The following is a 24,637-nucleotide window of genomic DNA, read 5'->3' as shown; positions in this document are numbered from 1 at the left end:
TTCTTTTGACAAAATCAACACTCATTCATGATAAAAGCTCTCAAAAAAAAAACCCCGAAAACAAACACAACTCGCAGCAAACTAGGAATAGAAGAGCTTTATCAACTTGATAAAGAACATCTACAAAAACCTACAGCTAACATGATACTTAATCAGAATTGAAAATGGTCAGTTAATGCTAATCCTTCTGAGGACACAGGCTTCCATGGAGGTAGCAAGAAGTATGGAGAGGAAGAGGTATTTACTAAAAAAAAGAATATGCAGAGAAACTAAGCAGAATGAAGGCAAAAGGTGGCATAAACCTTTAATATTTCAAGAGAGTGGTTGGAGTGGCAGAAACTAAAGGCTTCCCCATTAAGGTTGGGAACAAGGGAGGATGTCCCTCTCACCACTCCAATTCAACATCAGACTGGAAGACCTAGCTAATGCAATATGACAGGGGGAAAAAAAAAATGAACGGGTATACAGACTGAGAAGAAGTAAAACTGTATTTGCAGACAACATGATTACCTATATAGAAAATCCTAAAGAATCGACAACAAAGTCCTGAAACTATTAAGTGATTACAGCAAGGTTACGGAATACAAGGCAAATACACAAAAGTCAATTGCTTTCCTATATATCACCAATTAACATACACGATCCACAAATCATGCCCCTAGGTATTTACCCAAATGAGGTGAATTCTTATATGCCCCTCAAAACTTGCACATGAATGTTTACAGCATCTTTATTCCTAATTGCCGTAACTTGGAAACAACAATGATATCCTTCAATAAGTGAATGGATAAACAAACTGTGATGGTACATCCAGAAAATGGAATATTATTCAGCAATAAAAAGAAATGAGGTATCAAGCCATGAAGACACACAGGAACTTTAAAACCATATTGCTAAGTGAAAGAAGCCAGGCAGAAAAAGACACATACTGCATAATCCCAACTATATGACATTCTGGACAAAGCCAAAATTTATTATGCACTGTAATGGAGAATGTTATGCATTCTCCTTTACAGTGTCACATACCCAATATAAATGCTGAGCAGCCATGAACTACCACAAGAATATTTTTAAGAGTATCTCTCTCATTTCAACTAAGTAAAAAAAAATATTTTTTAGGAGGGGTACATTTTATACTTTGATTTAAAAGAGTTTAAGAAAGCATTAGTTGTACGCATGTAATACTTCATTAACTGCACTCAATAAGATTACCAAAATAACTATCCAGTATGTACATGGTGTTTGAGGACGTGAGGGAAGATACCATTTCTCATTTGCAGATTAACAGAGAAAATAACTGACCAAATTAATTCTAAGTCTTACATGGAATTCTGTACAATTAAATAACTTCAACTATTACAAAGACAACTGCATAAGCAAGAGAACCATTATTCCAAAATCTGGAAGGAAAAAACATTTCCTGGCTGAATTAATATAAGTAAACAATCTCATTTGCCTAAGGGTTCTTCCTCCCTTCTCTTTTTAAATTCTCAACCCAAAAGGAAAAACAAAACGGAATTCCAAATCACTGACTTGAGAATTAGAATACATATAAAACACGAAGGTAATTAAGTAAAAATTCTAGAATTTTAACTTCTGAAGTAAAAGCACCAATTAAAACATAATCTCTTTCAATCTTGCTTATTAAAATTATTCTTACCAGATAAAGCAGAAAGGTATGCAGCCCTGTTCCAAGCCCAACAGAAGACAAAATTCCTAAGCCTATCCAGTAGGCATACAAAAGAAACTGTTTCTCTATACGTTGCACATACTGAAAAACAAAAGGGATGAGGTGAAAACAAAATCAGAATTCTTAAGCAGAAATGTGGTATTTATCAACTATAATAAAAATAAAAAAACCAACTAAGTTTCCAATAGGAAGAAAGTATTAAGATTAAAAGCTCCTTGAAGAGTCCAAATTCCTCTAATATGTGGTCACAGAGATGGCAAAAAAAATCATGTAACTGTAATAAAGCTCATTTCTACATTCTAAAAGTCCTATTATTACAATGACATTTATACAAAAAATGCAAATTATTGATAACTATGAGAATAAAAAATTTAAAGATACTTAAAAGTTATAAAAATTTTGTTTAAGAAAGCATGATAGGGACTTCCCTGATGGCGCAGTGGTTAAGAATCCGCCTGCCAATGCAGGGGACACAGGTTCGAGCCCTGGTCCGGGACGATCCCACTTGCCGTGGAGCAACTAAGCCCGTGAGCCACAACTACTGCATTTATAAGTATAAAAACTTCTCTGATTAGAGGTAAAGTGCTGCTCCTCCCCATTTTTAATGCCATTTGTTGTTTTCTAATTTTACAGGCAATATATGTTTATTACAGACAACTAGAAATACATAAAAGCGTAAAGTAAAAAACAATTACCCATAATCTCTACCCCCTCAGAGATAATCACTATCAGCATTTTGATGCATTTAGAGGTAAACTGCTCTAAAATATGAAATGATACCATTTTAGAACTATTTCCTAATAGAATACATTAACGTTTTGCAATTTTATCAAAAGTTATTAACAAAATGTCCTATTTTCCTTTCATTTATGCTGTACAGATGACAGGCAAGTGAACTTCCCCCCACTTTGTACATATAAAACCTAACCTTCAATCTAGGATGAGTATATCAGCTTGGATGGATCACAGGAGTGTGTTATAAAAAATATGAAGACTTTGGTAGTGATTAAAGGATTCATGCTGCTTTGACTAAACACTGTTAGGAAAGTTACATTTAAATCCTTAAAGGTAAAAAGGAATGATATATACCCAATATAAATGCTGAGCAGCCATGAACTACCACAAGAATATTTTTAATATTTGGCCTTAAAAGTAAGACATTAAGATACCAGTTATGAGATAAATTAAAAAGAAAAAAAAAATCAATGAAATCCACAAAAGCTCCATTTTGAAACTGTTTGGGATTAGGGAAGGTACAAGAATAGAAACAGAGGTGCTGAACCTCTTACCTGTTGATGTGCTCCTTCAACATAATACGTAGCTATAAGCACAGCAAGCAGCAGTAAAAAAGACATCACAACGCTTTGACGATGCCATAATCTTAAAAACAAATTAAAAAAAAATGAAATATGTCACAGTCTCATTTTCAGGAGTCATCACTCTCAAAACATTTCTTATTGAAGCAATTAGGTTACTTAGCTCAGCTTTAGAAGTTGTTCTTGCTGGATTGAGCTCTTTTTTTCTTAAACACTATGGTCTCTTGGGGTGCAGAAGGGGGTCAAGACCAGATACTTGGGTATAGAATCTAATTTCTTATTAGAAACCCCATTGTAGGGGCTTCCCTGGTGGCGCAGTGGTTAAGAATCCGCCTGCCAGTGCGGGGAACACGGGTTCGAGCCCTGGTTCAGAAGGATCCCACATGCCGTGGAGCAACTAAGCCCGTGCGCCACAACTACTGAAGCCCCCGCGCCTAGAGCCCGTGCTCCGCAACAAGAGAAGCCACCACGATGAGAGGCCCGCGCACGGCAGTGAAGAGTGGCTGCCGCTCGCCGCAACTAAAGAAAGCCTGCACATCAACGAGGACCCAATGCAGCCATAAATAAATAAATAAATAAACAAACATAAACAACTTTATAAAAAAAAAAAAGAACAAGAAATTACATCATAGCCTTTCCCATACCCCAAACTAATCTTTTATATACACCCCAACTTCTAATTGGGACAGGCATTATGATATAATGGAAAGGGCATTGGCCGTTAGTCAGAGGACTTGGATCAGAGTCCCTTAAGTACTGTACTTTGAGTAAGACACTCAACCAATCTGATTCTGTTTCTTGTTTTTAAAATCATGATGATCATATACTTATTTTACCTTCTTCATGGAATTGCTATAAGGATCAAATGAACTAAAAAGTGTTACAAAATGCTTTATAAACTGTAAGTACATAAAAAGGTAAGATATTATTACAGATAACTTGGAAAAGTAAACCAGAAAATGATTAAGGCAAGTAAAAGTTCAACTTGCTCTTTATGATATCAGAAACAGGGCTTACAGGTACTAAATTTAAAGATAGAACACAATTTCCATGGCAGAGTCCTTTTTTATTGGCTCAAACTATCAGTAGTGCCACGTATCCTGAACCTTGACCTACTAAAGAATCAGTGTATCTAATGTACACAGGCCTGATTTCTCCCGAAGGTAAAGCCAGAAGAAAAAACTTCTCATTTTCATTGCTCTCCTCTGCATAAAAGATTCAACATGAGACAATGGTCAACTGTAACAATCCAGTGAACAAATAGCAACAAGTTTCCCTAATCTATTTTTCTTCAAACTACACATAAAAAGGAAAACAAGTATGTTCCTATAACATTCTAAATTTAATTAATCCATTTTGATAGAGCAGGTGGCAGGGAGACTGTTGAAGATTTCTAAAATTAGTAAATACAGTTTATATAAAAGGAAACGGAAGACTCTTTACCTTGAGGTCCATTCCTTCAAGATTACTAGGATTTCCAGAGAAAAATACTGCAAGGTAACGAGTGGCTGTCTCCACAGGACAATATTCTGCCTTTCTTCCCGATCCCTCCTCTTCTTTTCATTCACTGAAGAGGGATCTGAAAAACAGTGTAGAAGTTAAAACAGGATGTTCACTTTTTCCAGTCACTTTCAAAATTCACCTACCTTCCCATCCCACATTTGAAGGACTGTATATAAACCTCAAAAAACAAACAATCTGGTTCACATTGTGACAAGTCTAGGCTATGTCCTGCTGTTCTACTCTTACCATTATTTTTGGAAGTATTTTATTGTCAGGACACAAGTTTCTTTTCTTATACATTACTGGAATGCTAAATTAGCCCACTTTCTATGAAGGGCAATTTAGCACCATATCATAGAACAAAGTGGTTTAGAGCTCAAAACGTGAAGGCAAACTACTTGGTTCCAAATCCTGGCACTGCCATCTACTAGTCATGTGATCTTGGGTAAGGTAATTAACCTTTCTATGCCTCAGTTTTCTCTTCTCTAAAATGAAGATAAAAATAGTACTTACTTTTTAGTGTCTTGTAAAGATTAAATGAATTAATACATGTATGTATATGTGCAATTAAGGTTAGTTATTATTGGTAATAATAGTAACTCTCTCAGCATCATCTCTCGAAATTATAAATGCATATACCCTGTCACCTAATAATTCCATTTCTAAGAATGATTAGCTGTAAGGAGAAATGACTTTTGTATGAGTTTATTCAATACAGTGTTATTGGTTCTAGCAAAATATTATAAACAAATGTTACCAACAGAGGACAGAGGAGCTATTAAAATATGATAGATTTGTACAATGGAATACTAAGCAGCCATAACAAAGAATAAGTTCTTCATGTACAATCTCTATGAAATATTAAGTAAAAAACCCCAAACAACACACACCATGGTACAGAATAGAAAGTGTGTCATTCTAACATTAATTTTAAATTCCAAAGGGGTGGGCAGTAGTGGAAGAATACATAAATGTATGTGCTTGTTGAAAGAAAGGAAAGAAAAAATAACATGCAAAAGCTCCTAATAGGATGAGACTATGATATATGCAATGTCTATTTCCGAATCCTGAAACTCCTGGTGAAACGATGCAAAATTTATTGACAACCAAAGTAACCCAAAAGTCAGTAAGTGCTGCAAAATACGTTCTGCAAGGCAATGCAGTGATCAAAACAAACAAATGGAAACTACTACTTCAGATAGCTTGCAATTCTTCTAATAGAAGAACATTTCTATGATATAATATTACCATGCTGAAGTATTATTTGCAATGTGTTTGAGATGCCAAACGATTTAGAAGTTAAAAAGAAAACCATTATAATTAACAGAAAAGGAAAACCTTTCATTTTCTTTTAAACACAAAAAGGAAAGTTCCTACTTAAATCATCTATATAAGTAATAGCTGTAATTTTCAGGGTAAATGTGTGAATAAGAGTCAAATATAGTGAAATTTACTACAAATTCCTAGTTTGGTTAAAATATAAATTTATTTGTTTCAAACTAAAATTTAAAAATAAATCCACAATAATCACATTCTGACTTTTTGGATAATTATAAAATTAGGATTAGCATAATAAGTAAATTTATAATCTACTTCTAAAGTTACAAAATAGCATGATAAAACTGAGTGCCAAACAAAGCCAAATAAATATTTACCACACCACAAGATTAAAAAATAATAATCTTGTACCTAGAACACTGCTGATGTGACTACGGCCAGGCTGCTTCTGCTATCACTGTGAAAAATCACCTCATAGGCCCTTATATACCCGTAATTTAATTTACTATGAAGATGAAACAAAAGATAATCAATCTTTTACAAGATTTATAAGAATTTTATGTATCCTATATTATTATATAAGATATTATTTTGTTAACAAAAGATAATAAATATTAGATATAATATATTTCTATTTTATTCCAATGAAAAAGATATCATTTAAACCCGTAGATCTTCTCCCTCCAAACCACCATACTTCACCTGTGAAGTTTCCATTATATTGTTCCTTGTTCATTGCTACACGTCTCTGGTCACAATTTTTTCCATTCTCTGCCATTTCATAGATCAATAACTCTTGAGGAGCTAATAAAACAAAATAAAATCCAGTGATATGTTACATACTTCTGCTTTGCATCTGTGGCTGAATGAAACTGAATACAGAAACAACATGGGAGTAATCCCCACGTGCCATCTCAATAATGTGTTTATACCTTAATTTTCTCTTTTATAATCAAGATTTAATAATTTGTATAGAAACTGTAGTAGAAGTATTAAAAATATAAAAGCCATGTTGTTGTAATCCTTTTCCAAACAGTTATCCCAGTGATTTTCCAGATTAAAATTTGGAGGCAATTTGTCCACAGAAGGATATAAAATACTAGCATCTTCAAGTACGGATAACCTATAAGGTCTAAAGTCTTTCTAATTCAAAATTGAATATCATACATACTATCTACACAAATTTTACCAATCTTGCAGTCCTTTTAGCATTACTTTAAAAAAACAATTATATTATCAAACATGTCAAAAATGTTGCCACACAGATCCAAGATCAATTTTATTTAGGAAACAATTCTACTGAAAAAAAAGATATGGGCACAGAAGGTGAAAATTTAAAAAGTTTAAGATAAGTTAAATGTACTCTTTATAGCATGATTCATACTACAGGTATAGGTATAAATTTTTAATTTAAATCCCTGTATTACAACACATAAATTGTACTGACATAATTATTCTACACGAAAACACCAGATTACCTGTGCAGGTATCATTCTTTCAGGTGCTGGTAAAGCAAATCTTTCTACTCAAAAAGCATATCACTTCAAAGTCTCAATGCTGAGTCCTCTGCATGTGCCATGAGTCCTGCTACTCTTATACTCAGCTGATTAGAATATGACATGGTCATGGTTTCAATCTTCCTATGGTTTGTTAGCTGGAGCTATTTTATCCCTTGACTAAAATTCTAACCATAATTTAGGCCTCATAAAGGAAAATAAGTGAAAGACTATAAAGACAGAACAAAGAGCATACATTCATCACTCCAACAGAAGGTCTCTTCGTTTAGACACAATCCATTTGTGGACACCTTTGTTTTGTTGCCTTCATTTCTCAATAAACAAACATATTAGGAAATAAAGTATAGGTTTCCATTAGCACAGATGGATAGCCTGGAGCAGATGATTGTAAGTCTAAAATCTGGATTTGCATACCAGATTTGCCACTAACTAGTTGTGTGACCTTAAGCAAGTCTCATTTTTTCTAGATCTTGATTCTCTGGATCTACAAAAGGAGGACAAAAATTCTCACTTTCACAGGATTAATGAGGATGAAAGAGTGTGTGTTTGGGCATGCAAGGGTGTGTATAACTATAAATGGCAATACATGGAAAGGGTAGGAGGCATCTGACACAGTAAACCTAGAAACTGTCTATACTAGAGAAACTACTTCATAGCACATGCCTCACTGCTACCATATCAGTGATGTCAGTGTCTTTCATTCAACACTCATTATAAAAGTTCTGGGGTCAGTAATGGGCACTGAAGATATAAATGTGAATAAGACAAGATCTTTCTCCTCCAGCAGGTCATAATCTGGTAGGGAAGCCAGATGAGCACAAGACTTCAATTATAATATAAAACAATGAAACAGATATACAGCAAATAACTTAGTGGGAAGAAAACAGGTTTTAGAATTGGATTCAAACCCAAACTTCACAAGTATATATTTTGAGCTTTGGGAAGTTTCTAAATCTCTCTAAGTATCAGTTTCTTTAATTTGTAAAATAGAGATAACACGACACACCAAGGGTTACTCTGAGGATTAAATAACGTAATGTACATAAAATACTAGTATATTGTCCCACCTTTTATATGAACTCAATATATACTGGTTTATAATGATGATAAGGAGAAAGAAAGTACAGGAAAAAGTATGGGAGCTCAGAGGGCAATACATTCAGAGTAGTACTAGACGCTGAAATTTGATTCTGCAAATTTAAGTCAGCGTTCTGTGAAGATGTTTTCAAAAGACAAGCAATTACAAAAAAAGAAAGATGAAGATAAATTGTGAAAATCTATAAGATCAAAGCATCACCACAATAAGTTCACAAAATGTAAATCTATTCCACAAATCATGCTTTCTGGTTTTATTAATAAAATTAATAGAACATATTTGAAATGGACCATATAATAAAGGAGTTAAAGATTTTCCATCTTCCAATCATTCAACTTGAAGCCATACTTAAGTTCTGTAAATACTTAAAACTGTGCGAACTCATATTCAGCCAAATTCTATAGGCAATTCATTTTAGAGATGAACAGCCCTTCACCTACATCACAATAAATAACATTTAATTAATTTGTGATGAAAAGATATAAGAAGGCACAAAAGAGCTTATGTGTTATGAAGAAAACACTCTAAAACCTTTCCCCTGCAAAACACTGATAATTGAGCTCATTTCCCCAGTTTTACTCCTTCCCATAGTATCATCTTTAAGAGACAGAAAGAGTTTTGTCCAAAACAACTTGGGTCCATTTAAGTTCTTACTTAATAACAATGGTATTATGCAATTATTCAAAGATGTTTTTAAAGACATTTCAACAGGAATTTTTATTTGAGCAAATAATGTGTTCTTACACAATATGCTAAAAAAGAAAACAGTCTACAGACATTTCCTACTCAAAAAATTCTCCAGAAAAAAACATAGTCTGGAATTTTGTTTTGTGAGAAATAGCATAGGAGACTAAGTTATTTTCTTTTAATCCGTCTACTTCTTTACAAACAAAATAAATTCACAGTTTAAAAAACAATTTTGGGGGGCTTCCCTGCAGTGGTTAAGAATCTGCCTGCCAATGCAGGGGACATGGGTTCGATCCCTGGTCGGGGAAGATCCCACATGCCGTGGAGCAACAAAGCCCATGAGCCACAACTACTGAGCCTGCACTCTAGAGCCCATGAGCCACAACTACTGAGCCCATGTGCCACAACTACTGAAGCCCATGCGCCTAGAGCCTGTGCTCTGCAACAAGAGAAGCCACCACAATGAGAAGCCCGAGCACCGCAACAAAGAGTAGCCCCCGCTCACTGCAACTAGAGAAAGCCCACGTGCAGCAACGAAGTCCCAACACAGCCAAAAATAAAAATAAAAATAAAAATAAAATAGAGGAGGAACCAAGATGGTGGAGTAGAAGGACGTGCTCTCACTCCCTCTTGCGAGAACACCAAAATCACAACTAGCTGCTGGACAATCATCGACAGGAAGACACTAGAACTCACCAAAAAGATACCCCACATCCAAAGACAAAGGAGAAGCCACAATGAGACAGTAGGAAGGGCACAATCACAGTAAAATCAAATCACATAACTGCTGGGTGGGTGACTCACAGACTGGAGAACATGTATACCACAGAAGTCCACCCACTGGAGTGAAGGTTCTGAGCCCCACCTCAGGCTTCCCAACCTGGGGGTCCGGCAACAGGAGGAGGAATTCCTAGAGAATCAGACTTTGAAGCCTAGTGGGAATTGACTGCAGGACTTCGACAGGACTGGGGGAAACAGAGACCCCACTCTTGGAGGGCACACACAAAGTACTGTGTGCATCGGGACCCAGGGGAAGGAGCAGTGACCCCGGGGGAGACTGAACCAGACCTACCTGCTAGTGTTGGAGGGTCTCCTGCAGAGGCGGGGGGTGGCTGTGGTTCACCGTGGGGACAAGGACACTGGCAGCAGAAGTTCTGGGAAGTACTCCTTGGCATGAGCCCTCCCAGAGTCTGCCATTAGCTCCACCAAAGAGCCCAAGTAGGCTCCAGTGTTGGGTTGCCTCAGGCCAAACAACCAACAGGGAGGGATCCCAGCCCCACCCATCAACAGTCAATCGGATTAAAGTTTTACTGAGCTCAGCCCACCAGAGCAACAGTCAGCTCTACCCACCACCAGTCGCTCCCATCAGGAAACTTCCACAAGCCTCTTAGATAGCCTCATCCACCAGAGAGCAGACAGCAGAAGCAAGAAGAACTACAATTCTGCAGCCTGCGGAACAAAAACCACATTCACAGAAAGATGGACAAGAAGAAAAGGCAGAGGGCTATGTACCAGATGAAGGAACAAGATAAACCCCCAGAAAAACAACTAAATGAAGTGGAGATAGGCAACCTTCCAGAAAAAGAATTCAGAATAATGATAGTGAAGATGATCCAGGACCTCGGAAAAAGAATGGAGGCGGGCTTCCCTGGTGGCGCAGTGGTTGAGGGTCTGCCTGCCAATGCAGGGGATGCGGGTTCGAGCCCTGGTCTGGGAGGATCCTGCGTGCCGCGGAGCAGCTAGGCCCGTGAGCCACAACTGCTGGGCCTGCGTGTCTGGAGCCTGTGCTCCACAACAAGAGAGGTCGCGATAGTGAGAGGCCCACGCACCGCGATGAGGAGTGGCCTCCACTTGCCGCAGCTAGAGAGGGCCCTCACACAGAAGCGAAGACCCAACACAGCCAAAATTAAATAAATAAATTTAAAAAAAAATAGCACATAATAATAACTCTTAAAAAAAAAAAGAATGGAGGCAAAGATCAAGAAGATGCAAGAAATGTTTAACAAAGACCTAGAAGAATTAAAGAACAAACAAACAGAGATGAACAATACAATAACTGAAATGAGAACTACACTAGAAGGAATCAATAGCAGAATAACTGAGGCAGAAGAACAAATAAGTGACCTGGAAGACAGAATGGTGGAATTTACTGCTGCGGAACAGAATAAAGAAAAAAGAATGAAAAGAAATGAAAATAGCCTAAGAGACCTCTGGGACGACATTAAACGCAACAACATTTGCATTATAGGGGTCCTAGAAGAAGAAGAGAGAGAGAAAGGACCAGAGAAAATATTTGAAGAGATTATAGTCGAAAATTTCCCTAACATGGGAAGGGAAATAGCCACCCACCCAAGTCCAGGTAGTACAGTGAGTCTCATACAGGATAAACCCAAGGAGAAACACACTGAGACACATAGTAATCAAATTGGCAAAAATTAAAGACAAAGAAAAATTATTGAAAGCAGCAAGGGAAAAACAAAAAATAACATACAAGGGAATTCCCATAAGGTTAACAGCTGATTTCTCAGCAGAAACTCTACAAGCCAGAAGGGAGTGGCATGATATACTTAAAGTGATGAAAGGGAAGAATCTACAATCAAGATTACTCTACCCGGCAAGGATCTCATTCAGATTCAATGGAGAAATCAAAAGCTTTACAGACAAGCAAAAGCTAACAGAATTCAGCACCACCAAACCAGCTCTACAACAAATGCTAAAAGAACTTCTCTAAGTGGGAAACAGAAGAGAAGAAAAGGACCTACAAAAACAAACCCAAAACAATTAAGAAAATGGTCATAGGAACATACATATTGATAATTACCTTAAACGTGAATGGATTAAATGCTCCAACCGAAAGACAAAGGCTTGCTGAATGGATACAAAAACAAGACCCATATATATGCTGTCTACAAGAGACCCACTTTAGACCTAGGGACACATACAGACAAAGTGAGGGGATGGAAAAAGATATTCCATGCAAATGGAAATCAAAAGAAAGCTGGAGTAGCTATACTCATATCAGATAAAATAGACTTTAAAATAAAGAATGTTACAAGAGACAAGGAAGGACACTACATAATGATCAAGGGATGAATCCAAGAAGAAGATATAACAATTATAAGTATATATGCACCAAACATAGGAGCACCTCAATACATAAGGCAACTGCTAACAGCTATAAAAGAGGAAATTGACAGCAACACAATAATAGTGGGGGACTTTAACACCTCACTTACACCAATGGACAGATCATCCAAAATGAAAATAAATAAGGAAACAGAAGCTTTAAATGACACAACAGACCAGATAGATTTAATTGATATTTATAGGACATTCCATCCAAAGACAGCAGATTACACTTTCTTCTCAAGTGAGCACGGAACATTCTCCAGGATAGATTACATCTTGGGTCACAAATCAAGCCTCAGTAAATTTAAGAAAATTGAAATCATATCAAGCATCTTTTCTGACCACAACGTTATGAGATTAGAAATCAATTACAGGGAAAAAAACGTAAAAAAACACAAACATATGGAGGCTAAACAATACGTTACTAAATAACTAAGAGATCACTGAAGAAATCAAAGAGGAAACCAAAAAATACCTAGAGACAAATGACAATGAAAACATGACAATCCAAAACCTATGGGATGCAGCAAAAGCAGTACTAACAGGGAAGTTTATAGCTATACAAGCCTACCTCAAGAAACAAGAAAAATCTCAAATAAACAATCTAATCTTACACCTAAAGGAACTAGAGAAAGAAGAACAAACAAAACCCAAAGTTAGCAGAAGGAAAGAAATCATAAAGATCAGAGCAGAAATAAATGAAATACAAACAAAGAAATCAATACCAAAGATCAATAAAAGTAAAAGCTGGTTCTTTGAGAAGATAAACAAAATTGATAAACCATTAGCCAGACTCATCAAGAAAAAGAGGGAGAGGACTCAAATCAACAAAATAAGAAATGAAAAAGGAGAAGTTACCCCGGACACCGCAGAAATACAAAGCATCCTAAGAGACGACTACAAGCAACTCTATGCCAATAAAGTGGACAATCTGGAAGAAATGGACAAATTCTTAGAAAGGTATAGCCTCCCAAGACTGAACCAGGAAGAAACAGAAAATATGAACAGACTAATCACAAGTAATGAAATTGAAACTGTGATTAAAAATCTTCCAACAAATGAAAGTCCAGGACCAGATGGCTTCACAGGTGAATTCTATCAAACATTTAGAGAAGAGCTAACACCCATCCTTCTCAAACTCTTCCAAAAAATTGCAGAGGAAGGAACACTCCCAAACTCATTCTATGAGGCCACCATCACCCCAATACCAAAACCAGACAAAGATACTACAAAAAAAAGAAAATTACAGACCAATATCATGGACGAATATAGATGCAAAAATCCTCAACAAAATACTAGCAAACAGAATCCAACAACACACTGAAAGGATCATTCATACACCATGATCAAGTGGAATTTATCCCAGGGATGAAAGGATTCTTCAAAATACGCAAATCAATCAATGTGATACACCATATTAACAAACTTAAGAATAAAAACCATATAATCATGGGGGCTTCCCTGGTGGCGCAGTGGTTGAGAATCTGCCTACCAGTGCAGGGGACACGGGTTCGAGCCCTGGTCTGGGAAGATCTCACATGCCGCGGAGCAATTAGGCCCGTGAGCCACAACTACTGAGCCTGCGCGTCTGGAGCCTGTGCTCCGCAACAAATGGAGGCCGCGACAGTGAGAGGCCTGCGCACCACGATGAAGAGTGGCCCCCACTCGCCGCAATTAGAGAAAGCCCTCGCACAGCAACGAAGACCCAACACAGCCAAAAATAAATAAATAAATATTTTTAAAAAACCCATAAAATCATCTCAATAGATGCAGAAAAAGCTTTTGACAAAATTCAACACCCATTTATGATAAAACCTCTCCAGAAAGTGGGCATAGAGGGAAACTACCTCAACATAATAAAGGCCATATACGACAAACCCACAGCAAACATCATTCTCAATGGTGAAAAACTGAAAGCATTTCCTCTAAGATCAGGAACGAGACAAGGATGTCCACTCTCACCACTATCATTCAACATAGTTTTGGTAGTCCTAGCCATGGCAATCAGAGAAGAAAAAGAAATAAAAGGAATACAAATTGGAAAAGAAGAAGTAAAACTGTCACTGTTGGCAGATGACATGATACTATACATAGAGAATCCTAAGAATGCCATCAGAAAACTACTAGAGCTAATCAATGAATTTGGTAAAGTTGCAGGATACAAAATTAATGCACAGAAATCTCTTGCATTCCTATACACTAATGATGAAAAATCTGAAAGAGAAATTAAGGAAACACTCCCATTTACCATTGCAAAAAAAAGAATAAAATACCTAGGAATAAACCTACCTAGGGAGACAAAAGACCTGTATGCAGAAAACTATAAGACACTGATGAAAGAAGTTAAAGATGATACCAACAGATGGAGAGATATACCATGTTCTTGGATTGGAAGAATCAACATTGTGAAAATGACTCTACTACCCAAAGCAATCTACAGATTCAATGCAATCCCTATCAAATTACCAATGGCATTTTCTACGGAACTAGAACAAATCATCTTAAAATTTGTATGGAGACACAAAAGACCCCGAATAGCCAAAGCAGTCTTGAGGGAAAAAAACAGAGCTGGAGAAATCAGACTCCCTGACTTCAGACTATACTACCAAGCTACGGTAACCAAGACAATATGGTACTGGCACAAAAACAGCAACACAGATCAATGGAACAAGATAGAAAGCCCAGAGATAAACCCACGCACCTATGGTCAACTAATCTATGACAAAGGAGGCAAAGATATACAATGGAGAAAAGACAGTCTCTTCAATAAGTGGTGCTGGGAAAACTGGACAGTTACATGTAAAAGAATGAAATTAGAACACTCCCTAACACCATACACAAAAATAAACTCAAAATGGATTTGAGACCTAAATGTAGGACTGGACACTACAAAACTCTTAGAGGAAAACATAGGAAGAACACTCTCTGACATAAATTACAGCAAGATCTTTTTTGATCCACCTCCTAGAGTAATGGCAATAAAAACAAAAATAAACAAATGGGACCTAATGAAACTTCAAAGCTTTTGCACAGCAAAGGAAACCATAAACAAGACGAAAAGACAACCCTCAGAATGGGAGGAAATATTTGCAAACAATCAACGGACAAAGGCTTAATCTCCAAAACATATAAACAGCTCATGCAGCTCAATATTAAAGAAACAGCAACCCAATCCAAAAATGGGCAGAAGACCTAAATAGACATTTCTCCAAAGAAGACATACAGATAGCGAAGAAACACATGAAAAGTTGCTCAATATCACTAATTACTAGAGAAATGTAAATCAAAACTATAATGAGGTATCACCTCACCAGTTAGAATGGGAATCATCAGAAAATCTACAAACAACAAATGCTGGAGAGGGTGTGGAGAAAAGGGAACCCTCTTGCACTGTTGGTGGGAATGTAAATTGATACAGCCACTATGGAGAACAGTATGCAGGTTCCTTAAAAAACTAAAAATAGAATTACCATATGATCCAGCAATCCCACTACTGGGCATATACCCAGAGAAAACCATAATTCAAAAAGACACATGCACCCCAATGTTCACTGCAGCACTATTTACAATAGCCAGGTCATGGAAGCAACCTAAATGCCCATCGACAGACAAATGGATAAAGAAGATGTGGTACATATATAAAATGGAATATTACTCAGCCATAAAAAGGAACGAATTGAGTCATTTGTTGAGACGTGGATGGATCTAGAGACTGTCATACAGAGTGAAGTAAGTCAGAAAGAGAAAAAGATATATTGTATATTAACACATGTATGTGGAACCTAGAAAAATGGTACAGATGAACCGGTTTGCAGGGCAGAAGTTGAGACACAGATGTAGAGAACAAACGTATGGACACCAAGGGGGAAAACCGCGGTGGGGTGGGGATGGTGGTGTGCTGAATTGGGCGATTGGGATTGACATGTATACACTGATGTGTATAAAATTGATGACTAATAAGAACCTGTTGTATAAAAAAATAAATAAAATAAAATTTAAAAATCAAAAAAAACAAACAAAAAACAAAAAACTAATACTAAACTTTCTTTGGGTTATTTGTATGGAAATATGTTAATATAAATGTTTCAGACATTACATGAAATTCCTAAAAATCTTATATGTTCTGGTATAATGTTATAAGTCATAATTCTAATTATTACTTTAAAAAGTATATCTCAGAAATAACTAAATTTCCTTGTCAATTGCATTATTATGAACTTTCATCTAATCTTTAACCATGGTCATTTTTAAGTCTTTTGTCATTTACAGACAGTTCTGGGTGTACTCTGATGCTTTTGCAAAAATGTTCCTATAAAAGGGTTTCATCTTCAAGGAATTCATGGAAAAGACTCTGACAAGTACAGGTTTCTGGTAACTGACTATACTGCTGAACTGAATGAATAAGCGTTTTCAGAACTCCAATGGAAAACTGATGAATTCATAAAAGTGCTAACAAAAGATCAAGATGAAAAAAAAAATTAATTACATGGGATTGAGTGAACTGATGAGGATGATTATAATTTTTGTGACTTTCTGTTTGAATAAAAAAATAATGTTAAAAAGAAAAAGAAGAATGGATGTCGAATTTTATTAGAGGTGTCTTTTTAATTCCTTTACTGTTTACTAACAGATTTCCCAATATTGACTACATTTCTACAAAATCAGTGTCATTTTTTATACTTTTAATGTAATGTGGGACTCTGATAGTAATTTATATTTACATCAATATTCAAAAGTGACTGTTTTTAGTGCTATCTTTGTGAGATTTTATCAGTGTTATCGTGGCTTCATAAAGAGAACTGGAAAACTTTCTGTGTGAACTAGAACAACTTTAATAGCAGATCCTCTTGAAAGTGGGAAAAAATTTACCCATGAAATAATGTGGGCCTGGAGCAATTTTTAAAGAAGTAGCTCTCTGGCAACTTTGTTTTGGCTTTCAAATTTATTTTGAAAATGGAGATAACCCAAAGGTATATCTGCGATTATTTACTTTTCTCATTCCGAATTTTGTATTTCTGTATCATCCCTTTTTTCCTTTATTCAGCTAGCATAGTTTAGTCTACCGTTTTGGTTTTCCCTTCCAAAGAACCAGCTCTTATAATTTCTGACTATTTTTTCCCTCTTAATATGTTAATATCAGTGTTAACTTTATTAAGTCTGTTTTCCATAGGTTTATTTCATTGTTTCCTTTTAATACTCTTAAGTAAAGTATTTAATTTTTATTCTTTTTCAGTTATTCAAGATGTTTTCTCATAAATCTGGCTTTGGCCACCTCCCATAGACATGAATATACATTGATCTCATTATGTTACTTCCTAGATAATATGTAACTGTTTTCAATTTCCTCTTTGATACAATAAAGTATCCAGAGTTGCAAAAAATAAAATAAAATAAAATAAAATAAAATAAAATAAAATAAATAAAATTTAAAATAAATAAATAAAAATAAAAAACAATTTTTGAAAAACTTTTGCCAATTTCTAGCCCGACTCCCCTACACAGAGGTTGGGGGTTGAGGCTGAAAGTTCCAACCCTCTAATCACGCTTTGGTTTTTTTGGTGACTAGTCCCCATCCTGGAGGTAACTAGGGGCCCGACAAAAGTTGCCTCATTAGAAAAGATGTTCTTATCACTCACATTACTCTGGAAAACTACAAAGGATTTAGGAGCTTTGTGCCAGGAACTGGGACAAAGACCAAATATAGATTTCTTATGCCACAATTACTCTGTAAGGAGAGAATATGCTAGTTATGGGCTGAATTGTACCCCTCCCCCATTCATATGCTGAAGTCCTAATCCCCAATGTGACTGTATTTATTGTTGGGGCCTTTAAGCAGGTAATTAAGGTTAAATGAGGTTCTAAGGGTGGGGCCCTAGTCAGATAGAACTGGTGTCCTTGTAAGAGGAGAAAAGAGACACTCTCTCTGCATGCACACCAAGGAAAGGCCATGTGAGGACACAACAGGAAGGCAGGCATGTACAAGCCAGGAAGAGAGCTAGCACCTCAATTTTGGACTTCCAGCATCCAGAAATGAGAACATAAATTCGGTGCCCCAAAGCTGCCAATATGTCTATTTGAGGGCCAAATCAGGGCAAGCAGCATTTCACCTGTACTCCACACTCCAAGACTGAATGCATCCACGCTATTCTAACTCTGTTCACCTTCCCACCTGAAAGTAGTTTCACTTCTCTGGAGCTAAAAGAATCCTACCAACATCACTTACTAGTTGCATAGCCTTGGGTAAGTAATTTAAGCCTCTGCATTTGAGTTTATTTGTAAAATATCCCCATTCCTATTTTCATGCCATCCTTAAATGTCTTTTGTGTTGCTTTGGGGGACTCTCGGCTATTTATTTTCTCTACTTCAAAAAACAATTACATATAATTGTCCTGCACAGAGTCTGGCACATAGCAGGCACTTAATGTTAGCTTCTCCACACCCTTTCCATGAATGTCTCAATTTTCCAAAATAATCATAGTCAATACTACCCAAGTATTCACTTACAGACACTTGTTTTCCGTATTTCTATACTACAGAAGAGACTGCACAACAGATTTCTACAGAAGCATCCACAGAAAAATCTTAGTTTATGTTGGATAACAAAAATAAATTATTTTTCATCAATGTAAACAGTTTGAAAAGTACCAAAAGGACAATCTGTTAAAAATTATTACAGGGTAGGGACTTCCGTGGTGGTTAAGAATCCACCTGCCAAGGCAGGGGACCCGGGGGCGATCCCTGGTCCAGGAAGATCCCACAGGCCGTGGAGCAACTAAGCCCATGCGCCACAACTACCGAGCCTGCACTCTAGAGCCTGTGTGCCACAGCTACTGAAGCCCACAGGCGTAGAGCCCGTGTTCTGCAACAAGAGAAGCCACCGCAGTGAGAAGTCTGCACACTGCAACGAAGAGTAGCCCCCACTCGCTGCAACTAGAGAAAGCCCACGCGCAGCAAGGAAGACCCAACGCAGCCAAAAATAAATAAATAAATTTATATTAAAAAAATTATTACAGGGTAAAAAAGCTCTAGCCAATGTAGGTAGGGCAAGAGGAAATAATCATTTTTAAGGAGAGCCACTTTTCACAGTTTAATGAGGTAGCATGAATTTTGGAAATTTGTTATTAAACGGTGTCAGTCAGATTCCTGGATGTGGGAATGAATCCAAAGTATTACTAGCCTGTTTAAAAGACTGAAATCTCCTCAAAAAGGAATCTAGCACATGACATATTTTGACATTCAATGCAGCCTTGTAGTGAGACTGTTGTAATATCAATTTGAACAGCATGCATCTAAGTTAGTTTTGTTTCTAAGAATGAAACTGTTGAAATAAATTCTATAGGTCTGTGGATGGGATGAGAAGACAGAAATAGAAAAGAAGCATAACTCAAACATCAAATTATTTTCATTGTGAAGATATATCTAGATGCAAGAAATGCTTTAAAAGGCTGTAACTAGCAGATTTTAAATACAGCTGAAGCAGTTAAAATCTAAGGTTGATATTAAAACATGTGGGGTTTTTTTGTTTGTTTCCGGCAGAAGTGCTCAGAAAATACTGCTAAAATCAGCTCACAAAGGTTCTTTGTAGGCTGTATATCCAATGTGCTAAGACTATAATACTCCATTCATTTTAAACATTAGCTACCCTTGTAATGCAAAAACAATGTAAGACTAAATTACTGTGAGTTCCCCAAAGCGACACAAAAAAACATTTAAGGATGACATGAAAATGGCAATTCACTGAGTAATATAACAGTTAATGGAGAATTTACCAAAATGAAAAGAAAAAGAAAATATAGTGAAGCCACTGATTCTAATTTTCTTCATCACTGAATTCCAAAATAAAATGAACACACTTCCTTTTAAGAAAATCATGTATGGAATCTAAAAAAAAAAAAAAAAAAAAAATGGGTTCTGATGAACCAAGGGGCAGGACAGGGATAAGGACGCAGACGTAGAGAATGGACTTGAGGACACGGGGAGGGGGAAGGGTAAGCTGGGATGAAGTGAGAGAGTGGCGTGGACATATATACACTACCAAATATAAAACAGATAGCTAGTAGGAAGCAGCCACATAGCATAGGGAGATCAGCTTGGTGCTTTGTGACCACCTAGAGGGGCAGGATAGGGAGGGTGGGTGGGAGACGCAAGTGGAAGGAGATATGGGGATATATGTATACGAATAGCTGATTCACTTTGTTATAAAGCAGAAACTAACACACCATTGTAAAGCAATTATACTCCAATAAAGATGTTAAAAAAAAAAAAGAAAATCATCTATCCGAATGATTCTACTTTCTTGCAAAAATATCAATTCAGCTTTGTCAATCATACAAGGCATATAAAGATATCCAATTTGAGAATATTATATCTTTCGGTAACCTTTCTTGTTTTCAGAGTGTGTGTCCTTGGTTGGATTATTTAGTACATTCAGTCACAGACTGTTCCAAAATAGCTGTAGATTTCCCTAAAACCGTTAAGAAACTGCAACTTATTCTTGGAAACTTAATAAATAAATACTGTAAGCGAAGAGTAATATATCTTGACCAGTGAGGTTTTGATATAGTTTTCTGCTGTGCAGGAGTATAAAGACAAAGATAATTCCAACACCATGCACAGTATCAAAGTGATTATCAGATCATCTGGCTTTGAGAGCCAGAGAGTATCTATCACATGGTAGCGACAGTTTAACAATGTGTTCTCTGAAAAGTCATTACTTTAATGAGAATATATGAAAACATTCCTTGAATCTTTCTGAACTTTCTAAAGCTTTGGGAAATTAAAAAGTTAAAATCCCAAGTTAGGTAACAATTAAAAGAATTCAAAATCTCCATAAATCTCCTAATAATGGGTTAGCAGGTTATAAGTGTATATTTTTCTGGCCTAAAATGTCCCTCAACTTAATTAAGTGAAGTATAAAGTATATTCAACTCATCATAGTCTAACTGTTGAAAAAGGCCACTGCTCCAGATCTAATTTTTTTTTTTAAAGTTTGTGTGTGTTTTTTGTTTTTATTTTAATTTATTTATTTTATTTATCTTTGGCCATGTTGGGTCTTCGTTTCTGTGCGAGGGCTTTCTCTAGTTGCGGCAAGTGGGGGCCACTCTTCATCACGGTGCGCAGGCCTCTCACTATTGCGGCCTCTCTTGTTGCGGAGCACAGGCTCCAGACGCGCAGGCTCAGTAATTGTGGCTCACGGGCCCAGTTGCTCCGCGGCATGTGGGATCTTCCCGGACCAGGGCTCGAACCCGTGTCCCCTGCATTGGCAGGCAGACTCTCAACCACTGCGCCACCAGGGAAACCCTAATTTTTTTAATTAGATAAAATTTTAAGTAAAAATCCAAATTTTGAAAAGATACAACCTGGAAGACACTTTAGGAACTCCCTTTTTGCGAGTCTGATAGGTTTTGGGGAAGGTTTCTTCATCTCTCACTTTCCAATATATAAAAATATCTTACGTTCCTATGCATAAAAACATGATTTTATTTTCGCAGGGAAAATGCATAACTTGTAAAATTACAACTTGAAAAATCCCAGTTTTCATTTTCCCTCAATCTACTTCTTAAATATTCATTCAGTTTTTCATAACCAGTGCAATTTCAGCAAAACATTTTTACCAAAAAGATGGGGGAGTAAGAGTAAGGTCAAGAATTAAGGTAGTAGGCTTCCCTAGTGGCGCAGTGGTTAAGAATCCGGCTGCCAATGCAGGGGGACACGGGTTCGAGCCCTGGTCCGGGAAGATCCCACATGCCGCGGAGCAACTAAGCCCATGCGCCACAACTACTGAGCCTGCACTCCAGAGCCCGTGAGCCACAACTACTGAAGCCCGCACGCCTAGAGCCCGTGCTCTGCAACAAGAGAAGCCACCGCAGTGAGAAGCCCGCGCACTGCAACGAAAAGTAGCCCCACTCTCCACAACTAGAGAAAAGCCAGCGCTCAGCAATGAAGACCCAACGCAGCCAAAAATAAATAAATAAATAATTAAAAAAAAAGAATTAAGGTAGTAAAAGGAATGACAGTCTAGATTTGGGACATTCAGCTAACTGAGAGAACTTCGGAATGTCATTTCACACCCCTATTCTCCCTTTCCTCATCCAATTATCAGGCACATAGAGTAAAAGACTGCCATAATTTCCTTTCTCTTCTAGTAGTCTATGAATCCTACCCAGCCCAAGGCCAGGGTTTTGGATTTCTGTAATAACAACTACTTCTGTATAGTGAGTTATAGGTTGCATATAGATTAGCTAATATGATGCGAACAACACTTTGTAGGAAACTGTTATTTTTACACTTGCCTTCTACAAACGAGAAGTTGAGGGCTCAAAGGGCCCCAAATAGCAACTCAGCAGCATATCAATGGCAAAGTAAGAGTTCAACCTCACTTTCCCAAGTCCAAATTCAACGTTTCTTCTACTATACAAAACAGTCTGATGATAGTATTTTCAATTCTCACCAAGTAATTCTGGAGTCACAGAAAAAAAAAAAAAAAGACAAAAAAATAGTCCTAAAGGCTTAGCTTGTCCTAGTATTTACACATGTTCCCCATTACTAGAATTAAGAGAACACTCATCTCCATAGCTTCTCATTACTCAAACTGACTCATTTGTAGGTTATCACTGTTTGTATATTTCTCTGACAAAATTTTACATTCAGATTGCTTAATAGACCTCACTATTTTATTGCCCCTAAATACCTGAGGAATATAAACTGGTCTGTACAAGTCATTAATATGAAAAGTTAAGTCACAGAATATTTTCAAATGACAAAGGTACATGCTTCAGATTACTTACATCAAAATAAAGGATTTAATCCAGATAATTCTAAAATTTATGATTTACGAAACAGATTTTGAAATTTGGACAAAGGTATATAAATCAGAAAGAGAAAGACCAGAGCTAAACTGTTCTCAAGTTGGGGAGCATTGAAACAGTACTTGATAGAAACAAGTCCAAACAGGCCAAATATGTAAATAATCAAAATAAACATGAACAGATTAAACTCATCACTTGAAAAAGATTGCAAATTATATTTTTAAAAATTCCACCCTTTTGGGGCTTCCCTGGTGGCGCAGTGGTTGAGAATCTGCCTGCTAATGCAGGGGACACAGGCTCGAGCCCTGGTCTGGGAAAATCCCACATGCCGCAGAGCAACTAGGCCCGTGAGCCACAACTACTGAGCCTGCGCGTCTGGAGCCTGTGCTCTGCAACAAGACAGGCCACGATAGTGAGAGGCCCGTGCACCGCGATGAAGAGTGGCCCCCGCTTGCCGCAACTAGAGAAAGCCCTCACAGAAACGAAGACCCAACACAGCCAAAAATAAATAAATTAATTAAAAAAAAAATTCCACCCTTTTTAAAATAAGGATAAAAAAAGGTTGAGGACTTCCCTGGTGGTGCAGTGGTTAAGAATCCGCCTGCCAATGCAGGGGACATGGGTTCGAGCCCTGGTCTGGGAAGATCCCACATGCCGCAGAGCAACTAAGCCCGTGAGCCACAACTACTGAGCCTGCGCTCTAGAGCCCACAAGCCATAACTACTGAGCCTGCGTGCTGCAACTACTGAAGCCTGTGAGCCTAGAGCCCGTGCTCCGCAACAAGAGAAGCCACCGCAGTGAGAAGCCCGTGCACCTCAACGAAGAGTAGCCCCCGCTCGCCGCAACCAGAGAAAGCCCACGCGCAACGAAGACCCAATGCAGCCAAAAATAAATAAATAAATTAATTAATTAATTAATTTTTAAAAAAAGGTTGAAAATAAAACAAAAGACAAAAGTCATTATTAGGGAAAGAGAACAATGATAAAAGGTTCAACTCACCAGGAAGATACAACAATTCTAAATTTGAATTCACCTAATAGAATACAGCATCAAAATTTACAACATAAAAATAGATAAAGGTACACAGATATATGAATAAATCCAACATTATATCGGGAGATTTCAAAGCAACTGTTCATAACTGATATTTCAAGCAAACAAAAAACAAAAACAAGACATTCAATAAGATAGAAGATTTTAACAATAAAATTAAGAAATAAAATATAGGGGGGATATGTATAAAATTCAGCATCTAACAATTAAGAGAATACATATTTTTTCATAAGCCACTTATCATAATTAAGCCAAGAAATAAGTCACAACCAATTCCAAACAATGGGCATCACAGACCACATTCTCAACCCAGAAATTAGGTCAAACTTCAGCAACAAAAATATAAGATTTGTACACAATTAGAAGTTAATGCACACAGTTCTAAATAACTAGGGTCAAAATAAAAGAAAATTGAAAAATGCTCAGAACTACTAGAACTAATAAGTGAATTTTAGCAAGGTCACAGGTTAAAGGTCAAAATCAATACTCTATTATATACTTGGAATACACAGAAAGTTAAATTTTTTAAAAGTTCATGTAGTCCCCAAATTGCAGTTTTA

General features: G+C 36.9%; 1 protein-coding gene across 4 annotated transcripts in view; it reads right to left on the bottom strand.

Moving 5' to 3' along the window:
* The window catches only part of VMP1 (vacuole membrane protein 1), a 141,931-nt gene that overhangs the window by 108,646 nt on the left and 8,648 nt on the right, over positions 1-24,637 (bottom strand). For all 4 annotated transcript variants that reach the window (XM_082440090.1, XM_082440091.1, XM_082440088.1 and 1 more), the window contains exons 2-5: positions 6,490-6,591; positions 4,450-4,585; positions 2,980-3,070; positions 1,661-1,771 (exon numbers count right to left, since the gene is read on the bottom strand). In XM_082440090.1, the coding sequence (XP_082296216.1) occupies positions 1,661-1,771; positions 2,980-3,070; positions 4,450-4,585; positions 6,490-6,565 (414 nt within the window). In that variant the 5' untranslated portion in view covers positions 6,566-6,591. The remainder of the gene's footprint in view (positions 1-1,660; positions 1,772-2,979; positions 3,071-4,449; positions 4,586-6,489; positions 6,592-24,637) is intronic.

This window comes from Balaenoptera physalus (genome assembly GCF_965194825.1).
Source record: "Balaenoptera physalus genome assembly, chromosome: 20".
NCBI classification, from domain to species: Eukaryota; Metazoa; Chordata; class Mammalia; order Artiodactyla; family Balaenopteridae; genus Balaenoptera; species Balaenoptera physalus.
Note: the sequence above shows the minus strand (reverse complement) of the source record. Positions and strands in the feature narration are given on the sequence as shown.